Source organism: Pseudomyrmex gracilis, unplaced genomic scaffold, assembly GCF_002006095.1.
Source record: "Pseudomyrmex gracilis isolate BER0280 unplaced genomic scaffold, ASM200609v1 scaffold_386, whole genome shotgun sequence".
Lineage (NCBI taxonomy): Eukaryota > Metazoa > Arthropoda > Insecta > Hymenoptera > Formicidae > Pseudomyrmex > Pseudomyrmex gracilis.
This window is the reverse complement of record NW_018020970.1, coordinates 91,323-104,517: the sequence shown is the minus strand read 5'-3', so window position 1 is coordinate 104,517 and position 13,195 is coordinate 91,323. Positions and strand designations below refer to the sequence as shown.

At 35.0% G+C, this 13,195-nt stretch overlaps 3 protein-coding genes across 7 annotated transcripts in view; 1 reads left to right on the top strand and 2 right to left on the bottom strand.

Moving 5' to 3' along the window:
• Positions 1-1,240: 1,240 nt before the first annotated feature.
• LOC109860433 (nuclear envelope phosphatase-regulatory subunit 1 homolog) lies at positions 1,241-3,314 on the top strand. 3 transcript variants are annotated; one of them, XM_020439512.1, is made up of 4 exons: positions 1,241-1,390; positions 2,348-2,419; positions 2,689-2,823; positions 2,897-3,313. In XM_020439512.1, exons 1-4 carry the CDS (start codon positions 1,378-1,380, stop codon positions 3,052-3,054), a joined length of 378 nt encoding a protein of 125 aa, XP_020295101.1. In that variant the 5' UTR covers positions 1,241-1,377; the 3' UTR covers positions 3,055-3,313. The 3 variants fall into 3 exon arrangements, with proteins under 3 accessions (XP_020295101.1, XP_020295100.1, XP_020295102.1); XM_020439511.1 differs by lacking the exon at positions 1,241-1,390 and adding an exon at positions 1,670-2,004 and having other exon boundaries at positions 2,897-3,312; XM_020439513.1 differs by lacking the exon at positions 1,241-1,390 and adding an exon at positions 2,022-2,054 and having other exon boundaries at positions 2,897-3,314.
• Positions 3,315-4,132: 818 nt separating this feature from the next.
• On the bottom strand, positions 4,133-8,022 carry LOC109860428 (regulation of nuclear pre-mRNA domain-containing protein 1B). The gene is made up of 5 exons (XM_020439498.1): positions 7,596-8,022; positions 6,498-6,793; positions 6,137-6,271; positions 5,372-5,647; positions 4,133-5,283 (listed from the first exon to the last, which is right to left on the bottom strand). Exons 1-5 carry the CDS (start codon positions 7,744-7,746, stop codon positions 5,134-5,136), a joined length of 1,008 nt encoding a protein of 335 aa, XP_020295087.1. The 5' UTR covers positions 7,747-8,022; the 3' UTR covers positions 4,133-5,133.
• A 1,697-nt stretch (positions 8,023-9,719) lies between these two features.
• LOC109860436 (zinc finger protein 423 homolog) overlaps positions 9,720-13,195 on the bottom strand; it is a 75,887-nt gene continuing 72,411 nt past the window's right edge. For 2 of the 3 annotated variants that reach the window (XM_020439514.1, XM_020439516.1), the window contains 3 exons: positions 11,926-13,002; positions 11,480-11,704; positions 9,720-10,852 (listed from right to left, as the gene is read on the bottom strand). In XM_020439514.1, coding sequence (XP_020295103.1) covers positions 10,484-10,852; positions 11,480-11,704; positions 11,926-13,002 — 1,671 coding nt within the window. In that variant the 3' untranslated portion in view covers positions 9,720-10,483. Of the gene's footprint in view, positions 10,853-11,479; positions 11,705-11,925; positions 13,003-13,195 lie in introns of those variants that run through there. The other variant, XM_020439517.1, reaches the window with a different exon arrangement.

Here is a 13,195-nt window from a genome sequence, read left to right as displayed (position 1 = left end):
ACGTTGAACAGTGTTGGGCTCATAGGACATCCCTGTCTGACTTCACTTCTCGTCCAGAACTCCTCCGACTTTCCTTTTCCTACTTTCACTTTGTTTTTCGTTTCTTTATAGGTCTCCATGATTCTTTTTCTTAACTGTTCTCCAATCCTCGCCTTTCTCAGCATTTCTCTTAGTTTAACCCTATTTGTTTTATAAATATATACATATAAGTACTGATTGGTAAACCATTGCATTTTACAGTTTTCACGTTGGAGATAATCACACTTTGTTTAATACACAGACGAAAGATAATATAAAATAAACTTGAATTGCATTGTTCACTTAGTCGACAGAGAATATAAAATGAACTCGAATTACAGTGTTCAATTAGTAGACGGAGAATATAAAATGAACTTTAATTGCACTGTTTACTTAATCGACAGAAACTCAAACATCAAAATTTTTTGTCACATTTTTGATATATTGAAAAGTCTCCGAAATACATTTTATTATTTTCTTTAATTCTGTAGAGCCGTTTTTCTATCCGAGCAATAATTACGAAAAACACCTCTTAATACGAATTATTTCGATCGGTAATAACAGGACGGTCCAGGACCCTCTTAAATCAAGATTTAATTTATTATTTAACTACAATACGTGTTGTGCGTGTACTTGGCGCCTGTTCTTACTTTTTTAAAAAATGGTAAGGTTTTCGAGATCTCACACATTTTGTATTTTGTAATATTATTGAAAAATTGTTTTCTCGCCGACAACACGTCCGATAGTACCGATTGCTTTTAATATTACATATTAATGTATGAAGTAGTGACAAAGTATTAAGATTCGTACAGCAACTTTAATGAAAAATAATAGATATAAATTTTTTATATATAAAGAAAGAAAACGAATTCTATATTTTTTAGTGTATTGCAAAACGTGCAATACATTCATCAACAAAAAAATAAGCTTATAATGACTTACTATGTTTAAAATAGTAACATCTATAATTAACTTATCGATACATTACCATGTGTCAATACATGTGGAAAGAAGTTCGAGTTACGAGGTTTATTTGGGGTAAATCCTCCTAACGCACGCTACTGTTTCGGCTCGGCTTTTGGCTCGTCGCGTCGGTACACCCTCGGCTGTCGGTACATCCTCGACAGCCAGCGTTGCCGTGGAACTAGCGGACGTCACGCGGTAGAGGGGGTAAGTTACGATTTATGGGGGAAGTATCTTAGCAACCGACGCTACGACACGACGCCAGATGTCACGCCAACGTGTTTGTAAATGATTTGCAGCAAATTTAGTGAAGTGCGATTTTTCTTGTGTGATTTTTCTTGTACGAGCGATTAGAACAATCGAAAAAGTTCAACAATCTAAAAACAAACGTCAGACATGTCTGAATATGGTTGGTCATAAAACTTAAGTTATAGCTATATAGGTTATATTATATTATTATAAGTTAGGTTAGGTTAAGTTAAATAGCGTCGTGTCACGTGTAGCGATGCATCGGTTGCTAAGGTACAGAAGAGTGCATCATATCGTTCCGATCCAGGGGAAGTATTTCTCGGAAATTTCTCCTCCGGCTGTCCCTACTACCGCGCGCCGTTTTCCTTCAATCTCGGGCCGCTGGCGGAGATCGAAAGAGTACGGCGCGCGGTAGTCGAAGCAGCCAGAAAAGAGATTTCAGAGAAAAACTTCTCTTAGAGCGGAACGATACGGTGCACTCCTCTGTACTTCTCCCACCAATCGTAAATTACCTTCTCTACTGCTTGACGTCACGCGTCCGCGAGTTCCACGGCAACGCTGCCGACAGCCGAGGGTGTACCAACGCGACGAGCCGAAAGCCAAGCCAAAACAGTAGCGTGTGTTAGCAAGATATACACTTGGTGTGACGTCTATTGTGTAGTATTTCGCACATGGTGGCTTTGTTTATCCTCTAATTATATCTTTATCTGTGAGTTTTTCGATACGTGCATCTTGCCCTGACAGTCATGTCATTAGATCAGACAGTATGTGAAGGTAAACAAATTATCAAAAGAGTAACGGACGTAATCATAAATAAACATGTGGTAAACAATCTTTTAAATCGAATCTTCTTTTTGCATCAAGTGGCTTTAATTATGACTTCTAAATAGTATCAAGTTAATAATATAGAAAAAAAATTCGTGTAAGGTGAATTTGATATAATTTTAATGATATTTGATTAGTTTTTTGATAAGCAAGTGTCTCCGATTTTGAGGTTATATAAGTTGTTTCTTTAAATTTGTCAAGTGCAGACTGACATTTGGATTTTTCAAGTTCTCGAATCACTAAGAAGCCAAGTCACTTCCTCAAACTTATCTTTTATATTTTGCATTTTCAGATCTAAAGGCTTTTGAAAGACGGCTGACTGAGGTTATTGCCAGTCTACAACCTGCCACTATGCGATGGAGAAGTATGTAATTTTAATTCTTGTTTGTTATCTGCATTCTTTCCTATTACAACTTTTATTTTGCTGAAATATTGAGATAAGAGTAAAATATATTTATGTGTAGATTACTGTGTGCGATATAAAAAATATTCTTTTATAAATTTCTTTTATATCTTTTTATGTCTCCTACCTTGCAACAATACTTATAGTAATAATAAAATAAATAATTTATTAAATAAAATTAACTTCATTTCTAAGCTTTTACTGTAAGTTTGTTTTGGATATTCTTACAGTGTTATTGTGTTTGATGTCCACCTGCACCGCTGTTGGTGCTTGGCACTGGATAACAGATCCTATCACACCTACAGTACCTTTCACACAGAGTTTATACAATCATCCTTTCTTTACAATAGCTACTATAATATTAGGTAGGTAATAAAGCTCTGTTTTACATTACAATATTCTGTTAAAATCATATCAATAAATTTATAATTTTTACAGTGATATTGTTTATGATGGGAGCTCACAGACGAGTAATAGCACCTAGTATTATAACTCAGAGAGCCAGAAGTGTTCTTGGCGATTTCAATATGAGCTGTGATGATACTGGGAAGCTGATTTTGAAGCCCACAAGACCTCAACATCCTCATGAAACGTAGAATATTGTAAATTTATTTCAGTGAAAATAAGCAAAATATTAATTTTTTGTATAATAAAACATTTGCTCCAAAATATCATAGTTAACAAAAGAATTTAAAATTGTACATTTCATTTGCTCCAAAATATCATAGTTAACAAAAGAATTTAAATTATATATTTCAAGACTTATATAAACCTTGTATATTTTGAGAACTTCTGTTTACTTCTGTATGTATGTAAACCTTTATATATTATATATATTATATATATTTGTAAATTTAATGGGTTTGAATAATAGATATAATGTGTATATACATTGTTTTTATTCCTCAGCAAGAATACCTATTGACTTTTAGGAAGATATAAAATATATATTGAACTTAAAATCATATTCCTTCTCTACTAGATTATTATTCATATAATAAAAGTGTGCTTATTAAAGTATAAAAGCAAACAATCAGTTACTTGCTTTTTGTATAATGACATTTTCTAAGAAGAAAATAATACATGACGTTTGAGATTGTATTTTTGCAATGTGTAATCTATATAATTGCTATATAATTTGATAAATTATTCATTGTATCACATCAACAGAACAAAATCATATATTAGTGCACATCTTTTAGTTAAGTTAAAATTGACATAAACTTGCATAGATGTCTTCTAAGAAAAATAAATCTGAATAGTATTTACATACGATCCTGTTATAGATGCTCAATGCAAAATGTTTTCCAATATAAGTTCTCATACAATATATAGAATATATTTCTAGGCGATATTTTTTTTTTTTTTGCATAATAATTTAGAGCGCGCGCGTATATTAGTATAATTACCCCAATAAGTAACTATTGCAGTACAGAATTAAGCCATTATTACAAATCTGTTGTATTTTTTAGATTACTTATAATACGAGTCTTGTAAAATGATTTGTTTTTATCAATTATGTTACTTTCTTGCAAAGTTAGTTTTTTTTTTTATAAATGTTATGTTTTTGTGTGTTTCTGATAGCTTAGCAATCCTTTTCCCTACATATTAATTCCACCTGCAATTATCCAACGATTATTTTCACGAGACATAAAATTAAAACAAGTCACATTGTATAATAACGATCAAAACATTTATTCATCATTCTGCATATTACAATTCTCAATGCGCAGTCATAATTTGTCTTTTTTAAAATAATTGCATATACAGTTGGTACCATCTATGTGGACTATTTTATTTCTACTCAGTCCAACATCGACAATGAGTGTTTCTTTTGTCAGTTTTTCAAAATTGTGTATTTCTAGACGCTACAGTATATAATATGTACAAGTGAATTATTCGATCTTAATGTGTGCTTCAATATCTCGATGTAATAATATATTATCTTTCTAATATATTATCTGCAAACACAATATTTGCATATTCGAAAAATACGTGATAGAATGTCTCTAATAAATGAACGGAAGTTTTGTGCACAAAGTAAATTCCGTTTAATTTGAAATATCGATGTGTACACGTGAACTTAACAAAAGGCTCTGACCATTCTAACACCTTGTATGTGAGAACCCTATCCAAACTCTTTAGACAAATTCATTATTCGATTTACTTGTGAATGTAAAATAAATCGATTTACAACGTATATTTCAACTCCAGTAATAGCCTCATCACAGAAATAGTGGTTTTTTCGCCACATCGTTAAGTTTTACTTAAAATTTCTTTCTCAGGACCTTATGTCTTTATATGTAACCTACTTATATGCACAGTAGGTAGGTACATTCCTTTCCGATTAAGGACATAAAAAGGAGTCTAGGCTATTATGTTACGTAAAGTACAAAACCAAGAATTACAATGTGTATGACAAGTATTTCATACGCATTTTTCGTAGCACTCCATCCGTTATATTGGTTATATTGTCAGGTCCGTTAACGTGTAATTCTCTATTCCGTACTTCACGCTGACATACGTGGGAAGGTTTTGTCGATACATCAAGTTCATAAAATGTTCGGCAATGATGAGTCTCTGTCATTTTTCATACAAATCTATACCGTTTCTTGCTTATCAAACAAGAAACAAAAATAAGAAACTACATAAACGTTACACTAGTGAGACTTACACTAGTGCATGGAAAACAGATCACCAGCAGATGGAAGAGGCGCCAGACCACCAGTCACATCGGGCAGCTGCGTCAAGTCGGGAAGATTCGAAATGTGAGATTTTACTTCTGATCGAACAGCACACACCTTCTTCAGCTTTTCTTTGTAATCCTGTGTGTATGAAATAATAATTTATTTATATATGTATTGACACAAACAATACATAGATCACAACAGTATGTACAAATCGGTATCATACTTCTAAGGTGCTTTGCGCCTGCTGAAGTAGCTGTCTTTGTGCCAAGGTGTAATCGCGCAGCATCGTCAGCAATCTTCTTCTATCCTCCATCTCAGCTTGCAATCGTCCGTTGTAATCTGCCAGCAGCGCGGCCGCTTCGTTCACAGCAGCGCTCAACTGATCAGCGGCTCTTCGGTCCGCAAGATTCGCGAGCAGAGAGACCTCCGATACTTCCGGCGGCAAGGACGCAATACGTTCTCTTACACCTGCGTCTGAGGACGCGGTATTTTCTAGATCCTGTAAAGCAGAAGGCTTCGTTAGTTCAAATCTCGCGAAAGCCTTCGTCGCTGCTTCAATACAACGCACATTTAAGAGAAATCAAACACATAACACATTAACATAATTCAAATTTAAAAAAATTGGGTTAATGAATCTAAGCAATACCACGAATAGCGAATAACAATCTCTGTACTGAAGCAAAACTTCGATTTTATGCTAAATAACAGCATCCGATTTTTTCGCGGAAAATGAGTTTTGAAAAATTAAAACTAAATACACAAAGTGTAAATTGTTTTTCACTCACAAAGACAAAAAAGAGAAGCAAAACAAACGCAATTAAACAAAATACATAACAAAATCATTACAAGGTGGATGTATCAGAGAATTGTCATAAAGCGCTCGCAGACATGCCTCATGGATTCAACATATATTTTTATATAAATAAGATTTTATTGCTAACGATACAAGTTCCGCATCATGATTAATATTCGTATAATCTATATTAACCATTAAGGCCTTGATAAGCTCTTCAGTTTCCGGTGGATCGCCAGCGGGAGTCCGTGGACTTAAAGTCACATGAAGCTCTTTGGTACCGTCAACCTCTATTTCCGTTTCTGATTTTTTTCTCTCCTTCTTTTCTTTCTGCAAACGCAACAAATATATAAATTTCATACATTTCTATAGAAATTATATAAAGTTAAAAAACTGTACTTAGAACATTTATACAGTTTATTATATACATATAATAAACAATACAATTTTATATAAAATCAATTTACTTTTCCATCAGAGTTTACTCACAATATTTTCCTGAAGACTTCTTGTCATGTATAATATCAACATAATTTAATGAAACAAATATTTTTACCTTGTCATTGTCAACTTTAATTTTTTTCTTGGGCGGTGTTCCTGAATCCTTTTCAGAGTCTGTAAAAGCTGTTTTAAACTCCGCTATCTGTGCTTTATCATAAACTCCTCTCTCTTCCCAGATTTGTAGCAATCTGTTTAATCTTTCTCTTGTCTTTTCATCAAAACCTTTCATATGTTCGAAGGCTTTTGGCAAGACTGTCTCAAATTCCTTTCCAAACTCAGGTCCTTTCTTCTTACTATTTTGGATGACATCATTCGCCAGATACATGAACATTAATTTGCGATTATCTTTTACTGAAAAAAACATACATAAATTATTACAATTTCTTTAGTGGCTTATTTTTGTGTAAAGTAAGTAAGTTATAATAAACAGTGTTACATTCTACACATATATAACAATGAAATAAGTAAAAAACACATATGTATATATATTTTTATACAATACAGTTATCTATTTTTCAACTAGTAAAACACAAAGTTGCAATTTGCCTCTTAAATTTAAATATTAAACTCTATGTCTTAAATATTCTGTCTTTGTAACATATATTGAATAATAACAGGTTTAATTGCTTATGCACAATCTCAAGATACAAGATTTAAACAATATCTCTCTATTATAACCTTAACAACAAACATCAATATCAGCATTTTGCTGTCAGTTTACTTGAGACAATAAAAAAATATTAAATATTTTTACAGATGCATATTTCTCAATATTAAAAGTGCTTTCTTGTACAAGTTAAATTGTGTGTCATAAATTATACACATACATAAATGCTTTTTTTTCCTCAATATCTCTTGGTCAGATGAAGAAATGAACCATACAATTCTATTGTTAATTTTATTCTCATACACATATGTAAAGCAGATGTTTATTCAAATTATGCAACATGATGTAATTCTAAAGAGCCACATTTAAAAATTTGTGAGTCAAATACAATATCAAAATACAATAAATTCACGACTGTCTCGTTTTGATAACAATAACGATTTCAATGTTTCCTTATTCGTCGCAACACTTCCACCCGGTCGAGACACAATTTCGATTCCTCGACGAGATAACGGGAAGTACAAAAAGAAAAAAAAAAAATCATACCTTTGCACATCTCCTTGAACCAGATCTTTACGATGGTCGGGTGATGTTTTCTATGATGTATCAACCAGAGCGAGAGCGTTTGAATACTCTGCTGCGACGGATTTAGGTCCATTAGTCGCTTGACCAGAGCGCTCTCCGTGAACCCCGTCATCGCGCTGGTTGTCTTGTCAACGAAGTACTCGCAATCGCCGACCGGGATTGCTACTTGGTTTCACTACCTCCTCTGGCTCTGCCAGCTTCCGTGTCAATCGAAAGAACGTGCAAAAATTAAGCAACGAATTTTGCACGTACCTACACGTACGGAACGTACACGAGGTATACCTATGGCTATAAGCAACCACGATGGACTACGAATACCAGGCCTGGCAACAGCTGAATCAAGCACAAAACGGCGACGAAAGACGCAGTTTCTGCGCAGGGGTACGTTCCAAAATCTTACCTTAGTAACTGAAAACTATAGTACACGTGACGTAAAATATAGTATTTTAGTAACCAAGGTAGGATTTTGGAACGTAACCCAGGCGAGTAAAATTATTCGCGCCGTCAGCGCCGTTGACTGCCGTGCGACGAACGTGTGTACTATAATTTGATTAATGCTCAATATTACGTAACATTTTGTTATAGTTTGTTGTTGTACACAACTTACAAAAATATTACGGAGCTATGTAAATTGTTATTAAAAATCTTCGGTAACGTAATAATAAGAGCAGAGAGAAAATCTAACGAGCGATTCTCACGAGCGCATTTTCACGAGTGCGTTTCTTTTGGTAAAGTAGTTTGGAAATTTTCTGCTAAAACGATTCCAATCTTTGCTGTAACTTGGGATGCGTTCGAAGTCTCACTACAAATGTTTCAAAGCATCATTCTATCTTTGTTCGACATTGGGTGCGTTTCAGACAACTCAACAGTTGCACAACGTTTGAGAGATAATCACTTCTGATTGGATCGTACTTTTGGAACCGATGCAGATTTTGAAGAATAGTCCTATCATAAGCAATGATCTCTCAACCGTTGAGTTGTCTGAACGCACCCATTTACAACGAAGATAAAATGATGCTTCGAAACATTTGTAGCGAGACTTCGACCGCATCCAATGGTTACGTTCAGAAAATTCAAAAGTTGTGCACAACGGTTCAGAGATGATCACTTGTGATAGGACTATTCCTCAAAATCTAAATCAGTTTGAAAAATATGATCCAATCATAAGTAATCATCTCTCAACCGTTGTGCAACTGTTGAGTTTCTGAACGTAAACAATAGGTACGTTCAGACAACTCAACAGTTGAGAGATCATCACTTATGATAGGACTATTCTTCAAAATCTGCTGCGGTTCCAAAAGTATGATCCAATCAAAAGTGATTATCTCTCAACCGTTGTGCAACTGTTGAGTTGTCTGAATGCACCCAATGATGCGCGCTAAAATGGTAAAAAATGGTCGAGTTGATTCGAGTCTTCGATAAACATACAAGACTAAAACTTTAATTGTATAATCATTGCTTAAAATATTCAATATTTTAATGACACAGTTTTTAGTACTTTATCTAACTCTATTAATCTTTAATCTTTCGAACATTTGTTACTTTTATCTTACGCTACGGACTTATCGGAGCACGGACTTGTCGTTCACACGCGAAAGAGAAAAACAATCAAGGTATTTAGAACAATAATTTATTTATGTATGTGTTGATGTTATCTATATAAGTATATAGATGTTTATTGGACAAGTTTATATGCACAATATGTGCGATTTGAAACAATAAATTCATTTGGTACAGAACCACTGTTTCTCATCATAAAATTACGCACCTAAATGGACAGGTTATTATTGCGCCTTCTTTTAAATGTCAATAAGATTCATTGCTTATGTTAATATATATATATATAAGTCGATAGAATATTGATGGTGAGTTTTGTTATTTTTTATAATATATACAAAATTTTTTTACGATAAAAGATGAATTATCGTTCTTACCGTACTATTGAGCGAAAACCGATTATAAATAAACTTTGCAATTATAAATCGTTCGGAAATTCTCTCTCCTAAACAGAACGCAAGTATAAAAATTAACAAAAAATATCTGAAAATTCAATACACTTTATTTTTATATTTAACCGTACAATAGATTATACAATAATATTGAACATTCTTGCTCTTAAAATAAACACCGAATATTTATTTATTTATTTTTTTTAACAAACTTAACGCGAACAAAACTACTATATACGTTTTTTTTCAGAAACGTGAGTATTCAACTTTTTAAACTTGCAATTTATAGCAATCAATAAGATAAATGAAAAACCAACAACCTTTCTTCTCTGCCTGAGGAATGCGTCGTACAACCTTACATCGAAATTGTAATATCAATGTGTAAAAAACTAACCATCTGGAATATAAATATACGCAAATGGCAATCTTCCTCGATAATATTCCTCTAATTAATACTGTAACGAATGTTACGTCGGCATTGTTTTCAAATCAACGAATCATCTCATTTTGAAGAAATTTATAAAATCAATAATAATGGAGAGACCACACACATGGCAATCTCCTAAAAGATTTTTATCTCTTCCACATTGTTTTCTTGTCTGCTCAATTGGTTTTTCAATATTTGCATTCAGATAGTCCTTTCTAGGGATACAACACCTTAAGCAAATTTCCAATATCGTATTGTATCTTTATCAGTGCTGTTTCTTAAATTCGTACATTCATTCGTAGAAAAGAAAAAACACTGAAAAAAAAACACGAATATTCGCACGATATTCGTAAAGGTCTTTGAAAGGCTGAATCAACAAACTAAACTGAAAGCAACAAACAATAATTCGCCAAAACAAGTTTCTACCAATCGATTAATTTCACAGTGGAACGAGATCTAATCACCGAAGAAAGTCACGACTCCGTTTTGCCGGAAGTCGTCTCGTTGTCCGCTTCCGTCTTCAGCTTCTGCTCTTCTCGTGTTTTAGCTTCCTCGTGCTCTTCATGCCCCACTTGATCCACGTTCACTTCCTCGTCCTCCTCTTCCTCACCGCCTTGTATCACTTCTTTCTTTATCGTCACCCCGTTGTCGCAGTTGCGCTCTTCAGGCTCGCAATTTTTCGCCTCGCGAACGTTCTCAGGTGGCGACGAAAGTGTTTCCTCTCCCGGACGATGGAAAGTTAACACGTGATGATCCAGCTCCGCTCTAAAGAAGAACTTGAGCGTGCACTTGGAGCAATCGTACGGTCGAGCGCCCAGCCCGTGCTCCTGCAGCATGTGATTCTGTAAACGAACGCGTTAAATTTTTTTTTTTTTTACGCAGATATTTTACGACAAATGAGTGAGAATATATTTAAGATAAAGATGAAAAAATAAAGATACTCGAAGCTGTGCATAATATTGACTGCTGAATTATGGCTTTGGATAATATAACATCTAGTGGAATTTTAATTGATATTTGCAATGAAGTAATTTTAGAAACTATGACGGAACTGAAATAAGAACCGCGAAGAGAATAAAAAAAAAAATAATAATAATAATAATGAATCGTTTCGACACGCATATGTACCCGTACTTATATTCATATATTATTGCAAAAGATGCTTATTTAAATTTTAAACAAAAGCGAATGAGGAGAGAGAGAGTTTAACAAAAATCGTTTTATTATATTTCCACATCCAGAAGTTAAAAACATGAAAGAATCTACTCTTTTATTTGTATGAAACACACGGAATTTGTGATTCACCTCTTGTGCAAGAAAAACAATGTTTGTGAAGAAAAACATTTGTGTTAATGAGTCTTTTCTCGACCTTATTTATCCGATTTCTTTAGAAGTCTGCGTGTCGTTTTCTATAATCGCGAATGAATAATTGCTACTTTACAGCAAGAAGAAGCAATTCAATTATATACCTGAAGGCCAACGGGAGTTGTAAAGAGCGACTGACAAATGTAACAACTAAGGGCGGCACAGCCAGCGAAAGTGTGTTCTATCAAATGAATCTGCAACTGCATAGGATTGGCGGCTTCGAACAAGCACAAATGACATCGTAAAGCTTCCAAGGTCGGTTTTCCGGAAGTTTCAAGGTGCTCTTTCCTCACGTGTTGCTGAATCAGCGCTTCGCTGGGAAAGGACATCTAGAAAATAAATAAAAATTTTATTTTAAAAAAAAAACCAGAGAAAACCACTAATTTTACATTTCAACCTAAATCAATTGAAAGATTTTATTTTTCTTAACTTTGTATTTTCTTATTATTTCTGCTTTTTACACTGATGTGTTTTAAATTTTATTCTGCATTAGAAAAATAGAATTGTGTAAAAAAAAAAAATACACAGTTACTAATTACTCCAAACCAACCTGACATTGTATACAAGAGTAGGAATTCGAGCCATCACCGTTAGATTTTTCGTGTTCAGCGATCCTATGTTTTTCCGCCTCTTCAGGATCTTCAAACTTTACCCCGCACTCTTCACACCGTTTTTTTTCTGCATTTACTTCATTCCTAGATTGATCTTCTACCTTAAGTCTTCTATCATGTTCCCACTTGTCCTTAGAGCCGTCCCACTGACCGTCCTTGGCGAGCCAGGGCACTTCGTACTTGGCTCGTTGCTCATAAGTCGAATTTAAAATAGGCAAGCCCTGAGAATGTCGCATGTAACAGGGTTTGCAAACTCTGACCGGCTGTCCGCTTGTACTGGCGGGATTGGGCGGCAAACTGACGAAGTCCTCGATTGCGAAATCTCGCAGGCAAAGACAGCAGCTCTGACTCTGTCCTTTTCCGGGACTGGTCGGACTGGAACCAGCGCTGCGTGATCCTGAAGAATTTCGCAGATGATGCCTCGCGTGCAGACGGCATTCCAGATCGCTAATCAACGTTTGTCGACAGACGACGCACGCTGCGGGCAAGTGAGACAGAGAATTATCGAGTCGTTGCTGCGGATCCACGTTCTCTAGACTGTGTCTCTGCACGTGGTCCAGGAATTGGCTTTCCGTGGTCAGACAGCCACGACACACAACGCATGTATTGCTCAATTGGATCTTGCAATGTTTCTGCAATTTGTGTTCGGCCAGGCTCGCGCCGGACGGACACACCTCGTCGCAAATGTTGCATTTGTGACGTCCGCCAGGCTCGCTGGACGCGTGCTGAATCCTCGTGTGCGACTCCAACTCGCTCCGCGAGCGACAGACTTCGCCGCAATAACCACACGTCATGCTCAGGGCTGATAGACTCTTGCTAGATAGTTTGGCGGGTGTGTGCGCGAGTTTCTTGTGCGCCTGCAGCTCGGCTTCGTTCGCGAACTCGCCGCGTTCGCAGAGTTCACACTGTTGACCGCCTGAAGTACCGTAAGCTGGACGTTTATTGTTATTGTCACGCTGATTCAGGGAATTGTTGTTACTCGACGCTGGCGAACGGCCTCTCTTCAAGGACTTCGTCTGTGATTTCAAATACAAGTGATCTATAAACAATCTATTATTTTATAAAAAATACGTGTGTAAAGCAAAAATTCTATTATTTAAAAATGTTAAGCTGTAAGATCTTTACAAATAATAAAATTACGTTAACTAAAACCTTTATATACGTATATAGATATATTTTTAGAAACTTAGGTTCAAATATTTTTAAATA

What these genes read in the sequence shown, in the direction of transcription:
- LOC109860433 (XM_020439511.1), top strand. Translation starts at nt 1,977, where the DNA reads ATGTCATTAGATCAGACAGTATGTGAAG. An exon ending in AGATCAGACAGTATGTGAAG is followed by an intron (nt 2,005 to 2,347) that starts GTAAACAAATTA and finishes TTGCATTTTCAG; the next exon opens with ATCTAAAGGCTTTTGAAAGA. An exon ending in TGCCACTATGCGATGGAGAA is followed by an intron (nt 2,420 to 2,688) that starts GTATGTAATTTT and finishes ATATTCTTACAG; the next exon opens with TGTTATTGTGTTTGATGTCC.
- LOC109860428 (XM_020439498.1), bottom strand. Translation starts at nt 7,746, where the DNA reads ATGACGGGGTTCACGGAGAGCGCTCTGGTCAAGCGACTAATGGACCTA. An exon ending in TTAAAGTTGACAATGACAAG is followed by an intron (nt 6,272 to 6,497) that starts GTAAAAATATTT and finishes TTGCGTTTGCAG; the next exon opens with AAAGAAAAGAAGGAGAGAAA. An exon ending in AGGCGCAAAGCACCTTAGAA is followed by an intron (nt 5,284 to 5,371) that starts GTATGATACCGA and finishes TCATACACACAG; the next exon opens with GATTACAAAGAAAAGCTGAA.